Raw genomic sequence first — 25,355 nt, forward strand, 5'->3', positions numbered from 1 at the left:
TACCAGGCATTCTTCAGCCACAATCCCACTTAAGCAATGAGCTTTTATTTGAAAACACTTTTATGTTGAAGGCTGGCACAGAGAGGTCAAGTGATCTGCTAGAAGTCACACAGCTTTTCAGAGGTCAAGTCAAATTTGAACTCTGATACCATACCTGCAAGTGCAGCTACTATGAAAGGCCACCTGCTTCTCATGTAGTCCTGTTTTCTGAGTGTCCCAGCTATGGGTATGTGTAGTGTTTATGTGGGGGTGTGGTGGTAGCCTCCAGAGACGTAGTGTTCTGGAGGAGGCCGTCGCACTTCCAACCTGAGGATCCACGTGCATCTTTGGGGGTCAGATTCTTGCAAACCTTGGAACCACCTGTTTTTTACAGGAGGCAGGGGGTAGGTCTCCACCATGCAGCTGTTTGAGGGATCTGGGGCAACTTCTTTGGTCCCCTTGCGGGGGCCCTAAAGCACGGGTGTCCCCAGGGTAAAGAAGTCAGCAGTTAGGTTCCAGACGCTGGGACAGAACGCTGAGGACTTGTTGGAACTTCTCCAAGCGTTCGGCTCTGGGCGCCTGCGCACCCCGGCTGCCCCAGAGCAGCCTCCGCAGGAAGCCGGTGGTCAGGGCCTCCCTCAGTTCCGGGTTGGGCTGGAATCCTGGAGACAGGTCAGGTGGGCTGGGGGCGGGGCCCAGGCTCCGCCTTGCCCCACCCTGCACTAGTTTTCCCCTAGGGACTTTAACCCAGCAGGGGGGCCTAGGGACTCTGCTCCAGCACTTAGAGTTAGTGAGCCGGGCTAGCAGGGAGAGGGCACCTGGATCTCTGCGGGGAACAAGGGTGGGGCCCTGAGGGACCCTGTGGAGGCGGGTGACCTGTCCAGGTGCAGAGAGCCCCACCTTAGGGGCTACTCCTGGAGGTGGGGCGGCCCTGGAGGCGGGATTTGGTCAGCGCCGTCCTGCGTGGCAAGTTTGGGAACAGGATGGATGGGCCACCTTAGGGGGAGGGGAGCCCTAAGGTCTCCCGCGAAGGCGGGAAAGACCCAGGTGAGGAGTCCTGGAGGCTAGGCTGTCGGGTGACTTAGATTACAGCGAGGGGGGACTCTGTCCTATCGGGTGGAAGGGCTGAGCCATTTTGGAGGGATCTGGGCGTCGCTGGGGGTCGGGATTCCTGGGAAACAGGGTGGTTCCAGTTAGGGGGGTGGAAGTAGGACCCCGTGGGTGTAGCTCTGCGGGGCAGGGCCGCGTCTTTGGGAGTGGAAGGCAATAGTTGGGGTTCCGTCAATACTGTTAGTTGGACTGCGACAGGTGGGGTTTGAGGGCTCCGGTGAGAGTTCGCGGGGTGCTCCTGAAGTCGGGGCCCCGGCGCAGAGGGGGCGCTCACCTCGCAGGCGCTGGGCCGCCGCCTGGCGGAACTTGGGCGCGTCGCGGGCCACCTGACGCGCCCGATGCAGGGTGCGCAGCAGCCGCTCGCAGCTCTCGTCCAGTGGCCCCGCGAGCTCCTCGCCCTCCAGCAGGCGCACTGCGGGGGCCACGTGCGGCAGCGCCACCTCGCCGGGGTCGCTGGGTCCTGCGGAGGGAGAGGATCTGAGCTGGTCTGGGGCAGTGGGGGGAACGGAGGGCAGAGGCGGAGCCAAGGAAAGAAGCAGGGACCGGGCTTGGGCGGTGCCTGCCTGGGTCAAGGGCGTGGACGGGGCGGGGCCTACGGAAAGAGTCCAGGACCGAGCCTAATTTAGAGGGCGGGGCCTATAGCCAAGGTAGCGGGATTTAGGACAGAAACCGAATGCAACACTGGGCGAGGTGGGGCACAAGGCCGAGGCCAGGAGAGGGCTTGGGGACACAGAGGGTGGAGCCTGGTATTTCCGGCTTAGGGCAGGAGCCGGTGCGAGGCGGGACCGAGGACACAGAGAGGACACAGGATGGGGGGCGGGGCTTAGAATCTGGGCGGGGCCTAGGGCTGGATTGGGATTCCAGTTTAAATCTGTCCGGCGCTCCACGTGATGCCAAATCCCAGGCTGTCACTCACCTAAGCCCTCATCCAGAGCCCGCATCAGCGGCTTCAGTTCCTGCTCAAAGGCCAGCGCCGCCTCCGTATGGCTCCGTCGGAGCTGGCGCCACGTGCGCTCCAGCCGGGACACCTGGGAGAAAAGATGCGAGCCTGAATCACCGCTCTTCCCAGTCACCTGCACGCCGGCTTCCTCTCAACCCTTATTACCTACGCACCTGGGGCATGAGCAGGGCGCCCATGACCGCGGCCAGCCCGAGCAGATCCCCTGCCGCCCCTGGCCGCAGGGCCAGTGCCAACTCCACCAGGCCCCTCAGTGCGGCTGCGCGCTCCTCCAGCGGCCCGGAGCAGCCCAGCACCGCCATCGCCCCGGCCATCGCCAGGGCCTCAAGCCTGCAGAGGCGGAGGGGAGGGCAAGGGTCTGGGGGCAGTAGGGAGGTTCGTAATACGAGGGTGAGGGGGGACTAAAAGTGGCATTGCCCAACCCCCTCCCGGAGGGCCAATAATAAGGAGATGTTTGGCGACCCTGGAGTGCAGGGTACCCCCGCCCCAGGTTGCAGACTGCTGGCTCACCTCTCCAGCAGTTCCAACCTCAAGCAATGCCCGTGGGGAAGTGTGAGCAGCTCCAGGCCAGAGGCGACCCCCATGGCGCCTCGCTGATTCTTGGTCACTCCCAGGAGGCCTGCAGCCTTCCAGAGGGAACATGTCAGGTGAATCGGGCTAACACATAGGTGTGAGTGGGCCTGGCCCTGGCTTCAGCCCAGGCCCCTCAGTGGGGCTGCGCGCTCCTCCAGCGGAGGACCTTGGCATTCCCAGGGAGGGGACATTGGCAATGACTCACCTGGCAGTCCACCAACAGCAGGTGCAGCGCGGTCCCCTCTGGATGGTGCTCCAGGAGTAAGCCACGAAGCGTGCGTAGGACTTTGGGGTCCAGGGGCCGGTTCTGGCGGCCCAGCATGCAGGAGGGGTTGTTAGGGGGGCAGAAAGAGACTTCGGCATGTGGTCTTACAAAACAACCGCCTTCTTCCTCTTCCTCCTCCTCCTCCTCAGCCTCCCACCATGGGGCCTCTGGCTCTGGACAGCTTTGGCCAGGGGACTTTCCCTGGGCACTGAGCACTCGTGGCACCAGATCACAGTACGTTGGGGGGCGTCCAGAGGCCTCACGAAATGCCAGAGAGGGTGTCCGGAGGGGCTTTGTTGGTGCCTTGGCATGAAGCTGTCCATCAGAGGCCCTGAGAACGTCAGCAATGGTCTCCAGGGGAGCTGGTGTCTTCAGCAACACCGGGTCGCTGCCTGTCCGGCACAGGGCAGATCCTGGCATAGTGGAGGCTCCTGGGGGTCAGACGGGATTTGGGGGTGGGAGGAGGGAGGGTTGCACAGAGAAGAGAGCTGGCTTGTGTGGGGTGGGGAGCTTCATGGGCTACCCGCTTCTCCCCCTTCATCCACTCATTTGCCAAATCTTGGCAAAGCTTTGAACTTCAACAATGTCACCAGGATAAATTTACCAATGATTGGAAAACAAACTCTCTTCAACACTTCTGTAGCTTTGTGAATTCTGAATACTACATTTTAAAGTTTAAATTTGGATTCTCTTTCTCTCTTCTCTCTCTCAGTACAGGGATTGAACACAGAGCCCCGGTCTTGCTTGCTAGGTCTCAGGCAATGCCGCAGTTCTTTTGTTTGTGTTTTTTTTTCAGATAGGGTCTGGGATTACAGACATGAACCACCACACCTGGCTTTCTCTCTCTCTCTATTTCATTTTTTTCTCTTTACCTTCTTTCCTTCTTTTTTCCCTTTCTTCTGACAGGGTCTTTCTATGTAGCCCAGGCTGGCCTCAAACTGGAGCTCTTCCTGCCTCATTCTCCAGAGTAGCTGGGATTACAGGTGTGCACCACCACACCTGGATTGGGAGGCTGTATTTGCCTAACAGTTCCATAGATTTTCTCAGGTGCAGTGGCTCATGCCTGTAATCCTAGCCACTCAGGAGGTGGAGATGGGAGGATCCAAGTTAAGGTGAGCCAGAGCAAAACAAAGGAGATTCTATTAAAAATAACTAAAGCAAAAAGGGATGGGGTGTGGCTCAAGTGATCGAGTACCTGCTTAGCAAAAGGGAGGCCAGGCCCTCAAATCCCAGTACTGCCAATAAATAAATAAATAAATAAATAAATAAATAAACGAAAAGGCTTTGTTTTAGGGATTCCAAAACTCTTCCAAGTTTCCTAGCTCATTCTGAGTGCCAGAGTCTTTCACAGTCCTTTACAGTAGCTGAAAAGCCCTCACAGTCTGAGCCCCAGAATCTCTCTTACCTTCCCCTCATTCCCACTGTTACAGATACACTCATCTTTGTTTGAACAAATAGTTCAAATCTTTGTTCCAACCCCAGGGCTTTTGCACTGGCTGTTCTATCTGTCTGGGCTATTCTCAACTCTTCTCAGCCACATTGCTCCTTCGCTCATTTCAAATCTGTCTTGATGAAGTCTTTCCTGACAATATCTACCTCCACCCCTACACTCCCAAACCCCTTTACTCCCCTACTTTTAATTTTTATTCCAATTGACTTATTCTTTGTGGCTCATTATCAGTTGTCCGCTAGTAGACTGCTGGCTCCCCTTGGGAAGGGGTCTTGGTCTTTGTTGCTTGATGTATCTCCAGTTCTTAGGGCATTGCCTGGTGTGCTGCAAGGGCTCATGTTGAATATGGGAATGGCATATGTGGCAGGGCAAATGGGACACGAGGGGGCATGTGGGTGAGTCCTTAAGGTAAGATGGTCAAGGTCAGGTGCTTTGAGGAACTCTTGTTGGATGCAGAGTAAAAGGATGTTCCTATCCATGGTAATAATAGCAAGTGCAAAGGCCCTGGGGCAGGAACAAGTGTGGGGGGATCCCAGCAACTGTTAGGAAGGCTTTGTGAGTGGAATGAGGAGGGATATGATAGGAGTTGTTGGGATCAGCCCTAGACAGAACATGTAGGGCTTCTACCCCACCTGGTCCTGAGTGGTCTTCTTTTGATTGCCCTGTCTGCTCCAAGTCTGCAGGTTGGCTGGTGCTCCACTTCCTAGCCCTGGTGGACAGAGGTGGGAGAGAACTGGCATCTCAGCCTAGGCAGGGCAGCACTCACCAGTGCCTGGAAAAAAACCCCATGTAGTCACTGCATACTTATCACTCCCAACCAACCAAGGTGATCCATCTACAGGATATGGCAGGGAGGGTGTTATAAAAGAGACCAAGTACCTGAGAGGCTTGGTCTGAGCTGGGCTGTCCATGAGGGCATCCTCGCTAAAGCTTCGCCGCAGAGAGCCTTCCCGAATCACAGGTCTGGAGGCCACAGCCCCTGTGGCCTGGGACAATGGACGCCGGCCAGTCATGTAACTGTGAACCAGGGCAGACATGCTGGGGAACCTTTCATCCTCCAGCTGAAAGAGGGCCATTGGCCGACCTGGCCGGGGACGCAGGGCCACACGGAACACCTCGAAGTGTAGAGCTGAGCCCTGCCAGCGGCATGTGATCACAGGGTGGCCCCCACGTGACCCTGAGGCACGAACCAGGAAGTCGCCATCTTGCAGAAGAAGAGCTTCAGCCTTCTGAGGATGGAAGACAGGTGGCAGGATTTAGGAACAAGCCTGGGCCAGCCATTAACTGGGACTGTCCCCCTCCAACACCCAAGAAAAGCCACCCCAATGAAACTTCTGTGGCAGGCAGAGACTAGATGGTTTCACACCAAATCATTCCCCCTTTTCTTGTGAGTACTCATCTGGACTACATTTTCCAGGCTCCCTTGCAGTTAGCCTCATCATGTGATGAGATCTGGCCAATGGGAGGTGGCAGAAGTTTTGTGGGAAATGTCTAGCTCCCTATAAAACCCTGCCGTCTAATCCTGCAGGTTCTGTCTTATGTCAGCCCCTGGAGATGGACTTTGAGTCCTGAATGATGTATGGAGCTCTGTGTCCCCCCCTTCCTCAACGACCTTGGACTGTGACATGAATTAGCGGCATAAATACTGATTGTATTTAGCTGGGGCTGTTTGTTGCAGCCATTAGCCAACGCTGGCCAATGCAACTTCCACCCTGAGTGAATGCACTGGCTTGCTGTGCAAATGTGGCTTTGAGAAAAGCCATCAGCTTGCTGGGCACAGTGGCTCATGTCTGTAATCCCAGCTATTCAGAGGTACAGATTGGAAGGATTGAGGTTTGAGACACATCTGGGCAAAAAAGTTAGCGAGACCTATCTCAACCATTAAGGTAGTTTGCAGCTCTGCTCCCAGCTACCCAGGAGGCATAGGTAGTAGAATTGCTGTCCAAGGCCGACCCTGAGCAAAAAACATCAGAGCATATCTGAAATATAACAAAAGGGAAAAAGGGCTGGGTGTGTGCTCAAGTGGTAGAGCAAGCGTGAGACCCTGAGTTCAAACCCCTGTACTGCAGAAAGAAAGAAGAAAGTGTCAAACTAGGGTAGTAGGCGAGCCAGGGCCCCAGAGAGAGGCCAGGCAGAGCTGGTAGTGCAGGCCAGAGAGGAAGCAATACATAGAGTGACACAAATGCAACCCTCACCTGGGCCAGGCACTGCTTGGTATGAAAGACCTTAACTCATTAAATCCCTTGTAACAAGCTTAAGTGGGAGGTATTACTGTTATCATCATTATTGCAATTAATTGTTTTTTTTGAAACAGGGTCTTGATATGTAGCCCAGGCTAGCCTTAAATCCTCGAGCTTCCTGCCTTAGTCTTCCCAGTGCTGGGATTATAGGTGTGTATCACCTCACCTGGCTACCAGGAGGTATTATTATCACCACTGTACAGATGAGGAAACTGAAGCCCAGAGAGGTCAAATCCTTGGTCAAGGTCACCTAGAATGTAAGTCATAGGGCTGCGAGCTGACCTCGGGAGGTTTGGCTCCAAGGTTTGGGATTTTAACCAGAGCTCTACTCTCACCTATGATTTCATTGGATGTTTAGGGACTAAGGATTCTGAGTTGGAGGAGGGGGTGGAGGACCTCAGCTTGAGAGGAAGGTGCTGGGAGATAGGACCCAGTGGTCAAGAAGGGCAACTGGGGTATTGGGGGGGGATGGTATTAAGACCCTCTTCAATCTCCATTCACATCCTCAACACTAAGAAAGTCATAATTTAAGTATAGAGCGTGCACAGTCAACTAAGCTTTAAGACAGTCCCTTGTCCCCCACCTGTCTATCCCAACAGACCTTTCCCTAAGCCTCCCACCCAGGACTCAGAAGTCCTCAGGCTACCGGTGGCAGAAGGTCGCCACCAGTTGGTGCTGAGGCCCTGCAGGAGGTGGTACCTGGCGGGATAGGGGGCCGTGGTACCAGGGCTGGCGGGCAAGGTCCTCTCCATCCTGTAGCACCTGCATGGAGCTCTGGAGGTGGAGGGGGCCAAGGCTGAGCTCTGGGCTTTCAGCTGGTCTCAGTCTTTCCCATCTGCAAAGTAGGTACAATTAGCCCTGCGCCTTGAGTGGTTGGGTCAGTTCTCTGATCCTTATCCTAAGTTTGGAGAGAGCAGGCGACATTCCATCATACCTTAAAATGCAGCTGAGTGATGAGATAGGTGATACACAAACACATATGTATAATGTAAGGACCTAGGACGTTATAGGTATCATATATTCTAAATTAGTCAAGTATTTCATAGCCAAATGGTACACGGATACGGAGGTATTTTCTGTAACATATATACTTAACTTTTAAAAAAAGGTCTTTATTAGTGTATAATAGCTGTACAGGGGGTTTTGTTGAGACATTTCTATACATATGTACAATGCACCCCAGTAAGGTTCATCTCCTCCATTATTCCCTCTTCCCCCCATAACATATATTAATGCTGTATTTTAATATTAATAATATATAGTTTCATCCTGGTGATGAAACTGAAGGTTCTATCATCAAGCTACACTTTCAGCCCCAGATTATATATTTTACATACAAATCAATAAAATAAACTTATTTACAAATATATGTATATTTAAATTTAATCTTTTTGTGACTCAGGTCCTCATGCTTGCTAGGCAGGCACTTTTACTGCTTGAGCAACTCCGCCTCCCCTATAAATAAATATATAAAAATAAAATTATATATATTTATAAATAAAATCTGGCCTTGGTAGTTCAAGTTTTATGCATTATCATTTTAAAAGATAACATCAATTTATTTATAAATATATTTATGTATTATGTAAAATATAGATATCTTTTCTCTCCATATATTATTTTATGTATTATATCTGAACATTATACTAGACACAGTACATTATATATTATGCTATATATTTATGTTTAATATTACAATGTAGATATAGCTATAATATATATTGGAATTATATAATGTATTTATGATAAATATGAATATAATATTTATTCTATGCAAATACATATGTATATATAAACATACAAGGTAGGGCAGGAATGTGGTTGCACACACTTGTAATCTCAGCTACACTGGAAACATAGCTAGGAAAATTGCAGTCTAAGGCCAGCAAGAACAAAAAGTGTGAGCCCCTATTTAAAAACCAAACTAGAGCAAAAAGGGCTGGTGGAGTGGCTCAAGTGGTAGAGCACCTGCCTAGCAAGCGTGAGGCCCTGAATTCAAACCCCAGTACGACCACCACCACCATCCAATATATAATATATATATGTAAATATACATGTATACATATACAGATCTATATGTATATTACAAATTTATATATATATAATATATATATATACAAAATTATATATAATATATATATAAATATACATGTATATATATACAAATTTATATGAAATAAAAAATATATAATGTAAAAACATTCCTTGTAAGTTGTTTACTTTAGAGTCACAGTGATTTCCTGTAGGCAGCTGAAATCCACAGGATTCTTGAAAAGGGAGAGGTAACTAACACATTACTTTCAAATGGAACAGTTTTTATGACATGGAAAGAAAATGAACAAAGTTGACATCATGCCACCACATTTTGCAGAAATCAAATGCAGTCATTGAGCCCAACCCAGGAACTGAGGTTCGAACCCAGGCCCTCAGGCATGCTAGGCTAGTGCCCTACCACTGGGCTATAGCCCCAATCCTCCCTAAACCTGTATGTATGAGGCACCTTTGGTGCAGTACCAAGCACTGTTTCAGGAGCCCCTGCCCTTGGGGAGCCTTCTGTTTTCGTTGTGGTGTCTTTTTATTTGTCTGTTTGTTTTGGTGGTACTCGGATTTGAACTCAGGGCTGCATGCTTGTTAGGCAGGCGCTCTACCACTTGAGTCACTATGCTAGCTCTTTGGGGAGGCTTCTGGTGGGGGAGATGGTGACTGAGAAAGAGACAATTAGTTGATAGTGTATGTCACAGAGTGCTAGGCGCTCTGAGGAGAGGATGTGATGGAGATTGTTTTGGTGGAGGGAGCTTTTCCATAGGTGGACAGGAAAGATCTCATTCGGTAAAGACCTGAAGGGGTTTGGGAAGTGGGTCAGTGGCTCTCTGGGTGTGAAATCATTCCAGGCAGGAGGAATTTCACTTACAAACATCTTAGCACATGCAGGACTTTTCAGGATGTGAGAAAATCTGAACCATACCTTGCTTTAGTAAGTAATATCTCCCCCCTCTTTTACTGGGGTTTGAACTCAGGGCCTCCTGTATGGTAGGCAGGCGCTCTACCTCTTGGGCCACACCCCTATCCCTTTTTTGCTTTAGTTATTTTTCAGGTAGGGTCTTGCATTTTTGCCTGGGGCTGGCCTCAGATCCGATCCTCCTACCTATGGCCCCTCGTATAGCTGGGGCCACGGGTGGGTGCCACCACACCTGGCATTATTTATTTATTATTATTGTTTTGCGATGCTAGGGATTGCACCCAGGACTTGGTGCATGCTATGCAAACACTTTACCACTGAGCTATGCCCCATTCCCATGCATGACATTTTTAAGGTTGCTTAAAGGTCACAATTTGGAGAAATGTCAGCAAACAGCAATTTTGCATTTGCAGTTTCTTCTTATATTCGAGAACCCATTCATTTTCTTATGCTCTTAGCCAAATTTAGGTTACAGACATTTTTGGAGTTCCCTGATCAATTCACAGGTTTCGGGGCCAGTGTATTTCAAATGTCTGGATGGGTGTGCAGGGATTCCAGTCTCTTGAGTCAGAAAGGCTGTGGACCAGAAAGGGGCAGGAAGTTTCCAGATGAGTTCTGGGCATCTGGGCAGGGAGCTGGCTCCAGGCGCTGCATACCTGAAACCAGGTGTGTTCTGTATACCTGCACACTTCCTGTTTGCCAGCTGGGCCAGGCCTGGCAGCCTCATTCTTTAAGTCTCCCAACTCCAAGTTCCTCTGTCTCCTGTCCTTGATAGTGGGAGTGAAAGTGAACGATTGCAAGGATGTGGTTATTTTGGGGAGCTCAAGGTGGACACAGGTCAGCCAAAGGTTAACTAAGTCATCCTCATGCCTCTGGGTCCTTTGGGATAATTTATTTGGGCAGAAAGGCAGTAAGAATCAGGAAAGGGACTGGGGTCCCTTGAGCAGGGGGGGGCAGACACCTGCACACAGACCACAGGTGCACAGATGGTGGGGAGGGTTTCTCACACTTGACATTGAATAAATGATGCTGTGCCCATCCTAGACCCTGGAGACTCAGAGACCCAGGCCCCACCCTGCCCTCTAGAGCTACAAGGAACATGTGTGCAATGAATGAAGAACATAATTTCTAATAGTAATCAATGCAGGTGATAAAACGGGAAGATGTGATAAAGAAGGCAGGAGGGGGCAGGTTGTTTTAAATAGCAAAGTCAGGAAGGCGGCTTCCAGGGGTGGTGACCTCCCCTCCATACTGAGGGGAAGAAACCTCAGTATGGAAGGGGGTGGTGTTGCAAAGATTTGGAGTCTCACTGCTGGGGTACAGCAAGTGCAAAAGCCTAGCCATCGCTTGGCGTTTGCTTTTAGCATTTTACATTGTCAAGAAGTTGATGTGGCTAGAATGCAATGAGCCAGGAACACACAAGGAGGGTGGGGAGACCGGCAGGGGAGAGACCGCGCAGGAACTGGCGCGCCTAGAATTTTAATCCAGTGCAGGATTAAAATCGGAAGGATTTTTAAACCGGGGAGGGGCGTCATCTGATTTGTGATCATTCAGGCAAAAGTAGGAGCGGAGAAAACTTCCGTATCGTATAGGAACACACCTAGAGGAGCGCGCCCAGGTACGCCCAGGTACACCGACACGCGTGACGCACACAGACCCATTTGCTCAGTCATTCGGGGTGACCTCTTCGACCCCCGCGGACAGACTTCCAGATCCCTCTTGTCCTGGATCTGCCCAGGACCCCCCACTCACCTGGGCCGGACCTGCGGGGCTCCTACGAGGCTGGGACCAGGCACAAACTTGAGGATCTGCGACTCGCTGGTCCTCTCTCCCCGCCCCAGCCAGGCGTAGCCTCCCCAAGCCGCACCTAGCTGGAACCAGACCCAGGTACCTGGCCCCGCCACTAGGTCCCGTCCCCGAGCAGACTCCGCCCCAACAGAAATGCCCAGGCTCTCGCCCCGCCCCCTTGGAGGATTTCCTCGCTAGCCACGCCCCCTGTCGGTCTCATTGGATTCCCCGCAGACTCAGCCTCCTTGGGAACTCCGCGCGTCCCTTCCTTCTAATAGCCCCGCCCCCTTAGAACGTCTCCCCGCCCCTCCAACTGACCACGTCCACTCTGTACCCTCTCCCTTAGGAAACCAGAATGGTTTTCAACCCACGCCCCCGCCTTCTATCCCAGGCTGGCCATGGCCCCTTGGGATCCGGGTGGCGTTCGAGATGTCTGTCTCGTCCCCCACGCCCAGGGTTCCGGATGGGGGTGGGGCGGCCGGGGTTGGTGGCAGCTGTGACGTAGAGAGGGGTGTGCTTCCTGCAGATCGCCCCCCTTTGTTTCCAGGAAAGAAGCCCTAGTTGGGTGGCCGGTTTTGTGGAGAGACCTGTGGGGAAACACGACGGCGTCCGCCAGTGACGCGAAGGAGCTGGGCTGGACTTTGGAACAGGATGAGGGGACAGCTTCAGGTGGTTTCCTAGGTGGCAGGAAGGAAGGGAGCTTCCTTCATTATGTGTGAACAAGCAAGAGAAAGGTGTATGCAGGGAGAGAGACTTCTCTGGCCACACTTATTAAAAGCTCATTATTATGAGAAGTCTTGAAAGCAGAAGCTGCAGTACTCATTGAGCGCTTGTTATATACCAAAACGGTTCTGCTTGCTTGGCCTGCCTCAATGCATTTAATTTTTCACTTAGGGAGGTAGGCGCTATTTTTGTCACCCTTATTTTCCCTAAGGAAAATCTGAGGCACGGGAGAGCTAAACCATTTGTCCGTATTTACCAAGCTTGTGAGTGGTCCAGGTGGGATTCAGAGCCAGATCCCTGAAACGTTATCCTGTTCGCCTGGCTTTACCCTGGCAGCCTGCCCTTCTCTGACCTCCACGATCTTTCTGTGTGCAGTTAGAGTAAATTGTTGTCCACTTTACAGATGAGGAAAGCGATACCTAGAAAGTCAAGGCAGTTTGATCGAATGGCAAGGTTTCGAAGCCTATATGATTGCAAAACAGATTTTTTCCAGGCTGTGTTCTTCCCTCCGCCCCCACCGCCCTCTAATTTAAATCAGGTTCAGACCTGTCCAGTGAAGGGGTCTAGCGCCTCCTCGTGGTCATAATGAATTAAAAAGAAAAGACAACGGGAGCCGAGCAGATGGAGAAGCGGGCGATAATTTACCACCTGGTTGTGGGGGAGACCTCCCAGTGAAGATTATTTCCGGTCGTGATAAGCTAAGGATCAGAAAGGAAGTACATGCTTGATAAATGACACTATTCTAGACAGAATAGGATAGACAGAAAGGGATAATGTTCTTGGGTTATGGTGTGGCATGGCCTTGGTGAGACCAGGGATGAATTTGGGATAAATGTCAGAGGTGGAGCCAATAGGGCTTTCCAAAGTTTATTCAGTCAATAAATGCGTATGGAACAGGTGTAGGTGTAAGGTGTTGGATGGGGAAGAGTCAACCACAGCAACAAAAAAGCGAGACAGAAATTTCCAAATAGTAAGTAAAATTGTCCTTGTATTTATTATATGCTCTCCACCCCGGGGAGATTGGTTCTGAGACCCCAAAAGATTCTGAAATCTGCAGCTGCGCAAGTCCCTTGTTTAGGGAATAGTGACAAAAGTCTGTGCATGATTAGTACAGATATAATTTTTTGGAGTATTTTCCATCTGTGGTTGGTTGAACCCAAGAATACCTAGTCCACAGGTAGAGAGGGCTGGCTGTGTAATAAATACCAGGTTTGTCACACAGTGATCAAGATTAATGTAGGGAAGTGGATAGGGTGTGATGAGATGGGAAAAAGCTGTGATTTGAAATGGGAAGCTTTGCCAAGGCCTGATGAGAAGGTGACATTTGAGGAAAGACCTGTAGGAGGTGTCTGGTGTGTTGGAAGAACAGCAAGGAAGCCTGTGTGGCTGGAGCAGAGTGAAGCGAATGACAGAGGAGCAAGGGAGGAAGGGAAGCAGGGAAGGACAGGGCAGGTCTTACAGGGCCTGTGGGACGATTTGGGCTTTTACCATGGAGGGCTCTGGGTAGGGGAGAGTTGGGTAGACGCTGATGCTCCGGGCGCCCTCTGGCTGCTTCAACGAGACTGTGAGAGACCAGGGTCAGAGTCAGGGGACCAGGATGAGGTGACTGTACTGGTCCAGACAGGCGGTGATGGGGCCCAACCAGGGACCGGGGTGGAGGCAGGAGAGGGGGTGAGAAGTGGAAACTGCACTGCTCCTTTGCAAACGGACTGGATGAGGACGAAGGAGCAGGAGTGGCCTCACAGTCCGGCTGGCCTGCGACTCTCCAGCCCCTGGGTGCAAGACCTGCGTCGAGTGGGTGGAGGAAGGCCTGGGGCGGGGCTGCGCTGCAGGTGCTCCCCCCCCCCCCCCGCCCCGCAGCGCCTCTCCATCCACCCCCTCTGGGCGACAGTTACAGGCACAGAAGAGGAAGTGGTAGCCCTGGTTGTCGCTCCCGGGGCGGGAGGGCGGGCTGTGGGTGGTGGAGGCTGCGAGGGTGCACGGGCCACCCGGGCAGGCCGAAGTCATGGAGCTGTGGCGGCAGTGCACGCACTGGCTCATCCAGTGCCGGGTGCTGCCCCCCAGCCACCGTGTGACCTGGGAGGGGGCTCAGGTGTGTGAGCTGGCGCAGGCCCTCCGGGATGGCGTCCTCCTGTGCCAGCTGCTCAACAACCTGCTACCCCACGCCATCAACCTGCGCGAGGTCAACCTGCGTCCCCAGATGTCCCAGGTGAGCCTGCCACTGGCTGGCATTGGCCGAGAGGCCTGGAGGGTGGGGTGGGTTGACACAAATGGGGTCAAGGCGCTCCTCTTCTGGGCCAGCAAAGTATGAGGGGAGCCATGCTTCCAGGTCCAGGACTGTCCAAGGGGTTGAGGGTCTCACTCTGGGATCCTGGGCTGGTCCCCCAAGGGTAACAGGCCCCCTGAATGGGTTAATAGGCTCTGAGTTGGCCCAACTCTAGGTTGAGAACTGGCCAGCCAGGGGTTAGCCCCCAGCCCCTAGGCTGACTCTACTAGGACCATCTAGGGGGCCCTGGCATCACCTAGATGACAACAAGGGACTTGCAGGTTTTGCTTCTTTTGACCCCCCCCCCCAGATCCCGGCTGTGGGGGAGGGCCTCCAGTGACTTCTTCCCCAACATGTGCCTCCTCCTTCTGGGCCGGAGGCGCTGGGCCCCTTCCTTCCCCTGACATCTTCCTTCCCCTTGGCTTCCTGCCTGGCCTGGGGCCGTGTGGCGTGTGGGGGCTGCAGCCCCAGGGTTCTGGGCTCTCTGTATCCACCTCTGAGGGGGACATTGAGGCACAGCCTGGTCCTGGACTTGAGAGTAGGTCTTGGGGGCCTAAGAGAACCAGTTTCTCTGCTGGGATGTCTATACCCATGGCTCCCCCACCTCTTTTCTGGCTCCATCAGGGGCTCAGGAAATGTATTTAAACCCCTATTTGAATGTGGTTGGGGTGGGGGTGGCAAAGGGACAGGTCTCCACCATGTGGTATCTTCTCTGCTTCCCTGTGATTACCGGGTGCTGGGTGGATGTCACTGGGCTGGTGGCGCCCCATCTGCCCAGGGGTAGGAGGAGATGCAGCCCTATCCTGGGAGTCTTAGGGGACACTCACCTGCCCTGGGTTCTGAGGGACACAGTCTTGCCCTGGACTCTGAGGAACAGGGGATGTGAGGGACATGGCTCTGCCCTGGAACCTGAGGGTCACAGCCATGCCCTAGAGTCTGGAGACATCTGCCAGCTGGCTTTAACACCCCTAGACCAGGATGACAGCCCCAACCCAGGAAGCCGGCATGGTGGGCAGTGGTCGGCTGGGCCTGAGGGACCACAGGCAGCTGGGGAAGGGGAGGTAAGAGGTCAGGGAGGGGGATCTGGGGTCTCTGGGGGGCTTCCCAGAACCATCAGTGGGAACTTGGCAGCTCCTTCCTCCTCCTCTATTTCCTTAGTGCCAGGGGACCCCTCCCTTGCTAGTCCTGCTTACCCCCAATCCCCGAACTGTGGCCAGTCCCTCTGGCCACAGGTTATTTGAAATTTGCCTACATTTGCTTGACCTCTGGTGGCTTCCAGAGCATGAGGAAGTAGCCACAGGATCTCCAGGTCCCTGCCAGTTGAGGTGATGCTTCACTAGCAGCTAGAGGGAAAGCAGTGAGACTTACAGATAAACTGCCACCCCTGGGGTGTGTCTTAGCCATGGCTGATTTTCTGAAAGGCAAGTGTGCATGGAGCGAATCGCTATGGGAGCAGCTGTACTCCAGCAAGATCTGAATTCCCTGTATGAGACAATGCTGGGTCTGGCCCTTAAAGTGCTCTTGAACTTGAATAGACAGAAAACGATTCTCAGCTCTGTGTGATCTGGGGTGAGGGTAGGACATTGCCTGGAGTCAGGCTTTTTGCAAGAGGGGATATTTGTGCTGGGTTTTGAAGAGTTAGTAGGAGTTTTCTCAGGGTTCTGACTTCCTGTCCCCAGCTGTGTTGGGCCCCAGGCTGGGAAGGAAGGCACCCTGACTCTCCTCGTCTGGGAGCTCTGTGCTTTCCTGTGTAGTACATAGAGGGGAGGTGTATGGGAACTTGTGATACAGCAGAAGAAGGTGCCACAGGGAAAGTCTCTCTGGGTTTCTGGTTCCTGTGTGTGTACAGATTTAAGCTAGGGCCAGGAAAGGACCATGGGATGTGGAGGGGTGGAGAGAAAAGGCTCCTGATGGCAAAATGGCATAAATAGGGATGTGGGGGCTAGAAGTAGAGAGCTTCCTAGTTTCTCTTCATAGTCTCTCTCATTGCACAGTTGTTTAAGGAAGAGGGAAGAAATAACACATCCACCCATCCATCCATCCATCCATCCATCCACCCATCCATCCATCCATCCCTTCATCCACCTATCCATCCATCCATCCGTCCGTCCGTCCGTCCATCCATCCATCCATCCATCCATCCAACAGTAAATCACATGCCAGGTCCTGTTCTTGGTGCTGGGGACAGTGGAAATCAGACATTACAGCCCATTTTTAAGGAACTTGCATTCTAGCAGGGAAAGCTGACATAGTAAATAAGAATATATATAAATTGTCGGGAAGTGATGTGTGTTATGAAGAAAACAAACATGAAAGGGGCATTGGATTGGAGGGGGTGCTTTTTAGTAGGGGGTTCAGAAGGCTTCACTGATAAGGTGACATTGGAGTAGATGCCTGAAGAACATGAAGAAGTCATGTGGATCTGGGGAATCAGTGTTCCTGGCAGGGAGCACTGCTAGTGCAGAGGTCCTGTGGCAGGAGCGGGCTGGTGCCTGTGCATTCAGGGCAGTGGCTGACCCAGCTGGTGGTAATGGTGGGGCTGGTCAGACTTGAGTGAGTGCTCAAATCAGCTGGTTTCCCCAAAGTCTGAGGCCCAGAGCAAGGATGATACACCATCATGGGCAGGCAGGGTGATGCCTACATACCGCAAGTCCCCTTCACTCCTCTCTTGGAGGCCAAGGGGGTGGAGCAGAAGGGTGGGTTATCGGAAATATCTATCAGAACATAGCTCGTTAGACTCAGAGGGGGCAGGGACTGGGTCAAGAAGTTGCCAAGGTCCCCCTGTAGTTAATGGCAGTGCCAGTGGGTTCGGTGTGGTGCATCTATAATCCCAGCTACTCAAGCCTCAGTTTCTATCTTAGTTGTTCTCAACCACAGGGAGTTTGCCACCCCCACCAGATTTTGGTATAATTTGGAGACAATTTTTGTCTCTACTTCCACAAAACATTTTTGCAATTTAAAAGTTCTAATTGACATATGCTAGTTGTATTTATTTGTAGGGTCAAGTATTGTGAGTTGACTCACGTACACAATATGTCACATCAAATCAGGACAATGAGGGTCTCCAGTCTAGCATCATGGTGTGTTTGGAGCCTGAGAGCCTCTCTCTTCTGATTCATAAAATCTGTAACAAGCTGTTGCAAGCTGCAGTTGCTGTGCCATGGAACACTAGAACTCATTTCTCCTACCGAACTGCATTTTGGTACCTATCATCCAACCTCCTTCCCCTGCATGCTCCTCCCAGCTCTGGTAACCACCATTCTTCCATGTTGCTCCTTCTCCTTCTTTTGGAGACGGAGTCTTGCCCTGTAGTCCAGGTTGGCCTGAAACTTGTGAGCCTCCTGTCTCAGTCTCCTGAGCACTGGGATTACAGGCATGAACCATCAAGCCTGGCTTCTCCTCTCTATGTCTAACTTCTTTAGCTGCTGCAAATGAGTGAGGGTGCACACAGTATTTGCTGGAGACATTTCTGGTTGTCACCAAAGTGCAGGGTTGCAACTGATATCCTGTAGGTGGAGGCACCCTGCAATGCACAGGGTGCCCCTGTGACAAAGAGTGGCCAGCCCAAAATGTCACATCAGTTTCCCCCCTTATCTGCCATTTCATTTTCTTTCTTTCTTTCTTTTGCGGTGCTGGTGGTTGAACTCTGGTCCTCATGCTGCTAGCAGACGCTCTGCCAGTTGAGTCACTGCCCTGGCCCAGGAATGCTTCTTAGCTACAGACGTGTGCCACGTATGATGTCTCCGTCAGTGAAGTTCTGTGTATGCTTTGAGACCCCTGGAGATTAGGAAGGAGCTGAAAATGCTCATTGCCTAGGGACATTGTAGCTGAGGAACATCAGAGTGCAACACAGTACACATGTGTTCACGAGATGCTGGCGGGCACACACTCATGTGCTGCCGGTCAGGTAGAAGTGTGGACTTGCAGTTCTGCACGATTCATAAGGCTTGGCCATGATAATAAACGAGTGTTGCCAGGCTCTGTATTTAGTTACAGAGCACTTCTACTCAATGCTAAAAAAAAGCTTACCATAAAATTCTGCCATGTGACCTTGGTAGGCAAGTTCACATTTGTCACTGACTCATCAGGAGACCACCTGTAATTTCCTTTTTAGAACTGCTGGTCTTTCTTCTTATTGCTTTTTTTTTTTTCTGTTTTGGCAGTACTGGAGTTTGAACTCAGGGCCTTGTGCTTGCTAGGCAGGCGCTCTACCACTGGAGCCACGCCTCCAGCCCTTCTTATTGATTTTTAAAAACTCTTTATATATTAGGCTGGCTTGATTTTTAAATCAGGTACTCACTAGCTTTATGATCTTGGAGAAAAAAATGTTCTTTAATCTCAATGAGCCCTGATTGTCTTATTTACAAAATGGGACATTGATAGAAATTTTACGTCAAGTGTTATGTGAGGATTAAACTTGATAAGGTGACGGTGTACACTGTCTAGGTTTGCATAAGCACTCTCTGCTGTCTCAGAACCCATCCCTGTCTTTAAGTGACACACAGCTGTCCTCCACTCTCAGTGACCAGGGAGCATGGCATACACGCCCTATGGCACTGATCTCAATTAATAATTATTTGGGGAATTTATATAAATAGATCCTCCTCATTCTTTAAAAAACAAGATACTGAGATATTAAGTTTATTTAACAAATGTTTATATTTTGTTCACAGTATATCAGGTGTTAGTCTAAATCATGGGCCAGCAAAGTACAGTCTGAGGGTCACGTCTGGACTGCAGGTGTGTTCTTGCGAATAAAGTTTTATTGGTACACAGCTATGGCCATTCCTTTATGTGTGGTGAATGGGGCAGGTGGAGTGGTTGCAACAGTGACTGTCTGGCTAATTTTTATTATTAATATTTAATATTTATTTGCTGAGGTTAGGTCTAATTGTTTCTTATGCATTAACTCATTTAGCCCCTATAACAAACAATAAGGCAGAGAGTATCAGTGTACCCAGTTTTTCATAGTGGGAAACTGAGGTACAAAGGATGTTAAGTAACAAACTGGTCACCCAGCTTGAAATGGCAGAGTTGGGTTTGGACCCCAGGCATCCTGGTCCAGGATCTTTCTTTTTTCTTTTTTGATACAGGGTCTTGCTATGTACAGCCTAGACTGGCCTCAAATTTGAGATCTTCCAGCCTCAGCATCCTGAGTGTTGGGATTATAGGCATGAACCACCACACCTGTTTTCAGTCATTGTTAACATTGGTTCTAAATTGCTTTCGTTCCATTGAGTGGCCGCTGCATGATGGATCTGACCCTCCCCCAGCTTGGTGGACACTTGGATTGTACTTGGCTTTTGTTTAGTGCAATTAATAACCTTGTCCCTGGGTCTTAAGTGTCCTCAGCTCTCTCACACACACGTAGGGTAACTGTGAGGTGGTGGAGGTGCTGATTAATTTGATTGTGGTACAGTGGACCCCTTTTAAAAATTTCTTTTATTCATATGTGCATACAATGTTTGGGTCATTTCTCCCCTCTTCCCCTCACCACCTCCCTTTACAGTGGACCCTTGTTACCCTGCCATCTCTGGTTCCAAAGAGATTTCGGTTGAGGAGGACCCAGGCCTGCTCAGGGTGCCCAGAGTTCAGTGCTATACTGTGGATGCTGGATTCCTTTCTCCCATAATGCCACCCAGTTCCAATAAAGACATGCCACTTTCCACACATCTCAAAATTTTCACTCTATTCCCTAAGTTAAGCACATCACACTTTACCTTCATTTTTGGGCACCATTTGCTTTTTGGGAGGCAGAGCACACAAGTGTGTCAACACAACTGACGACCACACGGGACACACTGAGAGCTGCCCCACATCCACTGAGCTGCACGATGTGCGTGGGGATTTAAAAATTTTGGTTTTGAACTTTCTTTTGATTTTTAAAATTTGTTATTGTTTTCTTGACTGCGTTTGGTCAAAGCCACATGCAATGAATCCATGAATAAGGCAGACTGACTGTAAACATAGCACAGATATATGATCTCATCATATATCTGAATGGATCTGTCTGTCACGTCTCAGAAACGCAAGGCAGCTGGGGTGCGACTTGGCACGCACGGGGTCCTGGGCTCCACCCCCAACACTACAACAAACAACAAAAACAACAAACAAACAAAAAACTAGGGGAGAAAAAAGAATTTGCCTGTTCTATGATTGCAGCTTCTAAAGCATTCTTGTCCATGAATCAGTTTCAGCTCCTTCACTCCATGAGGCATGCTCCTTACCCTCTCTGTGCCTCAGTTTCCTCATTGTAAAATGGGAAAGATACATCCCTATCTTAAAATATTGCTGGAGAGACAAATGGGTTTGTAGAAAGGTCCCAGGAGAGTACCTGCTGCATAGAACTTACTATTATTATCACTATCATAAGTATTTTACACATGAGCAAGAACTCCCACGGGATGAATGCTCATTTGTGGATTGCCCTGTCAAGGTGTGTGACCCTCTGTCACACCATCTGTCAAGGTGGTGTTGATTGATATTGACAAATTGTCCTCTAAGCAGGATTATTTGCTAATGCATTGCTCCAATTACGCTATCATGGGTGATGCCTGCTTGTCTCTCTGTTCCACAGTCAAGCTTTTGAAGTTTTGCCAACCAGATGAGCAATAGATGGAGTTTGTTATGGGTCTAGGGACCATGTCTCCTATTCTGAGTGAGGTTGAGCCTGTTTTCCTGGGTTTTAGAGCAATATATATTTTCTTTCTGTGAAAATATATCTGTTAATGTCATTTATATCATTTTTTTCCTTCCAGGTCTGCTTGCTTTTTTCCTAATTGATTTGTAGAAACTCTTTATATATGAGGTTACCTTGATTTTCAAGTCAGGTACTTACTAGTTTTATGATCCTGCAGAAAAAAAATTCTTTAAATGATTGCTTTATTGTTAAAATGGGAATTGTTTTTTCTAAAATTGGAGCTGTTGATAGCAATTTTACCTTAAGAGTTGTGTGAGGATTAAACATGGTAAATTGCCTACCCAGCATGGTGACTGATGTACAGCAAGTGCTAAATTAATAAGAGTCATTTTAGCTAGGTCCTGGTGGTTTATACTGTAATCCTAGCTACTGGGAGGTGAAGATCAGGAGGATCATGGTTTGAGGCCAAAGTAGGCAAAAAGTCAGTAAGACTCCATCTCAACAGAAAAGTCTGAGTGTGGTGATGTGTACCTGTCATCCCAGCTATGAAGTGAAGTATAAATAGGAGAATTGAGGTCCAGTCTGGCCAGTGCAAACAGCTAGACCCTATCTGAAAAATAACCAGAGCAAAAAGGACTGGTGGCATGGCTCATATGGCAGAACATCTGCCCTGCATGAAGCTCTGAGTTCAAACTCTAGTACTTCCAAAAAAAGTTTCATAAAGTTGGGTGTGGTGGTGCATGCCTGTAATCCCAGCACTCAAGAGACTAAGGCAGCAAGATTGAGAGTTTGAGGCCAACCTGGGCTACAGACATAGACCATGTCTCAAAAAAAAAAAAAAAAGTTCCATGACTGGTGAATTAAATTAATGGGAGTCATTTTTTTTTTGAAACAAAGTCTTTAGGTCACCCAGACTGGCCTTGAACTTGTGATCCTCATGCCTCAGCCTCCCAAGTGCTGGGATTACAATTGTGTACCACTGCTCCTGACCTGACTCATTATTTTTGTTAATTTGGTTTCATGGCGTCTGAGTTGTCTGTAGGCTGTGGCATGTAAGTTGGCATATGTAACAGTAGCTGCTGGGATTGGATAGACTCAGTGATGACAAACTTACTCCTTGATCCCCTCACAATTCCATTTGCGTTCACTGGGGAGTAAGATGGGGTGGCCCTGCTATATAAGGTCCCTCCAGGGCATCGGCTCCTTTCATCTGCTGGCCCTAAAACCCTTGGAGTGCTCTATTTAGCCAGAGGTTAAGGAAAGGTGCCACGTGGGCATTTCATGGGTTGAGGCTCCAAGTGTTTCCCTCACTCCCAGTCTTGCTCCACTGGCCAGAACCTGGGCATGTGACCCTATCCACCTGCAGGAGAGCCTGGGAGTGTGGTAGTGCTGGGGGGGACAGGATATGGGTTGGGCAGACACTGAGATGCTGATGTCTAGAACCTTAGAGCCACGCCTGCCTGGCTTCAAACATGCAGGTCTGGACAGGCTGGAGGAACTCCCAGGGGCGGAGGAATGAGAAGGCCACAGGAGAAGGATCCAGCGAGGATGAGGGGCCTGTGTGTGAGCAGTTCTCAGTAAAGTGGATCGGGATGATTAGAAGACTTCATCTAAAGCTTGCTAGGCCAACAGGGATGGAAGCCTGGGAGGGTCAACACTGGGCACTGAACCTTCTTCCTCTCCCTTCCCCTCCCCTCCCCTCTCCTCCTCTCATCTTCTTTCCTCCCACCTTTCTCCCTCCCCACCCTTTTTTTTTTTGTTCATAGGTCTTGCTAAGTTGCTCAGGTTGTCCTGGAACTTGCAATACTCCTGCCTTAGCCTCCCAAGTTCTGGGATTACAGGCATCTACCACCATGCTCAACTTGTGTCTTCCTTTCCATTCCATTCTGTTCTGTTCATTGACCTTCTATGGTTTGGCCTTCAGTGGCTTCCCATTGCCCTTGGGAAAGACAATGTCCTTACCTTATCTCAAAAAAGCTGATGTATTTGGCCTCAGCCCATCTTTGAGCCCTCCTATCTTCCCTCTGTCCATTCTGCTGCAACCATACAGGTCTTCTCGCTGTTCCTAGAACCTGCCAGATGCAATCCAGCCTCAGAGCCTTTGAACTTGCTGTTCTTTCTTCCCCGATCTCACTTCCTCGGATGATCACTGTGACTGTTCTCTTAGGTTTCTTATAGGAGAAGTTCTGTTGTTTCCATATATCAAATCCAGTTCTCATTCCTTTTCTTGGTTTGTTTTTCCCCGTAGCACTTACTGCCCTCTGTCTTATAATTTTGATTTAATTGCTTGTTATCTGCTTCTTCTGGTGGAATATCAGGGCAACATTTTTTGTCTACCTTGTTCACAACTGTGTCCCCTGTTAGAATTGCATCAAGCCCTTCGTAGGTGCTTATTAAAGCATCTGTGAAATGAATTCACTCAACACGGGATGGCAAACTGTCCATGCTGCCTGGGTTTGCCAAAAAAATTGCCGTGCCTTCACCACCCTCCCTCGGGGACCCCTGCGCACATGACCATGGCACTGTGAGTGATGAGGAGTGTGGTGGCCGGGGCAGGACTGCTCTGCTCTCCCTAGGGAAATTCATGGAGAAGCAGAAATGGATTACGACAGAAAATGGCTTGGGAACTGTGGGAATCAGCAATTCTGAACAGGAAGCTTTGGGAGATGTTGAATACTGTAGTTTGCCTGAAGTTGGGACAAACTTGAAAATGCAAGATAGAAAGATCTCCTGCTTCTCTAGCAGGAGCAGTAACAAATGATAAGGCACTTGCAGACAATTCAGGGCTTGTCAACAAATCTTGGTACAAGATGGTTGGCTGATAAAGATGACATTGAGTAACCCCTCAGAACTAGGTGGACTGTGTGAAGAAGCCTAGAAGGAACACATGGAACCTGTCAAGAGTGAAAATGGCAACCCTAAATAAACTAGTGTGACGTAGCTTACTCCAGCAGTTGTCTGACATTGCTGCTGGATGGAAGACTTCAGTAGCCGCATTTAGCTGCACCCACGGAAAAGAAAGTATTCTCAACACTGCTGCTAAAGAAAATACCCCTCACTTCCTAACGACTGCAGATAAACAAAATATGCACCCTCCTTTTTTTTTTTTTTTTGCAATTCTTTAAGGGTTTTTAGACTAGGCCCTAAGATATTGTAACTTGCTTATATCCATCCCTGGATTTGGGTAAAAATCTCTAATGATCTTCCCGTTGGAAATAACTGGGAGTGGAGGCAAGTGTTTCTTGTGCAGAGTCAGATGAACAACAATGCTGTCTTAATTTCATAGTAGAGTGCATTTCCTGGTGCTTTTTTTATACAGTGAAGCAACAGCTCTGCCACAAAGTATGAAACAAATATTAAACCTTCATTAATCATGAAAAAATTAATTGCATGTGTCATATGCTCTCAAACGACTAAAGCAGAGTTGAGTGCTTGAGACAGGGCCCCTAGAACCTGTGGCTAGCACTGGTTGGGTGTGCATTGCCTGGGTCAACCTGGATCAGTCCTGCCTCTAGCATAACTCTATGTGACTTGGGACCAATCCCCAATGGGGATGATGATGATGACACTGATGTGGTAGCAATACGGTAACACCACCCACCTCGCAGACATCTCTTTGTATTGAGCCATGAGCTGAGTGATGGAAAATTCCCAAGATGAATGAGGCACAGACCTTCATGCAGCTCCCAGATATAGACTATGAAGTATACCATGTTCAGCGATGGGTGGGTAGAGCTCGAAGCACTGTGGGAGCAGAGAGGATGAAACCCTTAGGAGGCTTCCTGGAGGAAGTGACAGTGACATGCCAGTGAATGGGAGAAGTTGGGACATATTGAAAGGATCTCTGTCTCGTTATCACAAAGGGTACCAGGAAGTGGGTGGGCCATGAGCGTGTTTTGGATGGGTGTAGTTTGGCTTCTAAATATCATAACACATTGTAGAGATGGACGGTCCTTCTCTGAGATCAGGAATGGTGTTCTGAGATATGGGGCATAGGAGGAACTTGGGAGTTATGTCTACAGGGGGACAGTAGGAGAAATGAGGGATGTTTGTTTGACATTTAAGATTTGAGGAAATTCTGAGCTTAGTCTGCAGAAGTTTAATAAAGAGTCTTAGATCTTGTGGTAGAAAAAACCCAATTGACATAGGCTTAGTCAAATATATTTATTGTCTCACTTAACTGAAAAGTTTAAGAGAAAATGCCTTCAGGTCCGGCTGGATCCAGGGCTTAGACAACATCACTGATCTTCCTTACCAACACTCTGCTTTCTTTTGGATGTTTTCATCCATCCATTCTTAGTTGTTATTTCCCCTCAGGGAGGTAAATAACAGTGCCCATATTTATACTCCCACAGCTCTGGAAAATGAGAGGGCCAATTTTCTGGCCACTCAACCCCAAATCCT

At 49.7% G+C, this 25,355-nt stretch overlaps 2 protein-coding genes across 2 annotated transcripts in view; one reads left to right on the forward strand and one right to left on the reverse strand.

Annotated features, from left to right (window-relative positions):
* Positions 1-23: 23 nt before the first annotated feature.
* Positions 24-11,424, reverse strand: Sh2d3a (SH2 domain containing 3A). The gene is made up of 10 exons (XM_020183076.2): positions 11,287-11,424; positions 7,275-7,410; positions 5,215-5,564; positions 4,968-5,044; positions 2,826-3,316; positions 2,558-2,673; positions 2,203-2,377; positions 2,006-2,117; positions 1,364-1,549; positions 24-641 (listed from the first exon to the last, which is right to left on the reverse strand). Exons 2-10 carry the CDS (start codon positions 7,341-7,343, stop codon positions 481-483), a joined length of 1,737 nt encoding a protein of 578 aa, XP_020038665.2. The 5' UTR covers positions 7,344-7,410; positions 11,287-11,424; the 3' UTR covers positions 24-480.
* Positions 11,425-13,992: 2,568 nt separating this feature from the next.
* Positions 13,993-25,355, forward strand: part of Vav1 (vav guanine nucleotide exchange factor 1) — a 64,437-nt gene continuing 53,074 nt past the window's right edge. The window contains exon 1 of the mRNA XM_020183077.2: positions 13,993-14,254. Coding sequence (XP_020038666.1) covers positions 14,051-14,254 — 204 coding nt within the window. The 5' untranslated portion in view covers positions 13,993-14,050. The remainder of the gene's footprint in view (positions 14,255-25,355) is intronic.

This window comes from Castor canadensis, chromosome 14 (genome assembly GCF_047511655.1).
Source record: "Castor canadensis chromosome 14, mCasCan1.hap1v2, whole genome shotgun sequence".
NCBI lineage: Eukaryota > Metazoa > Chordata > Mammalia > Rodentia > Castoridae > Castor > Castor canadensis.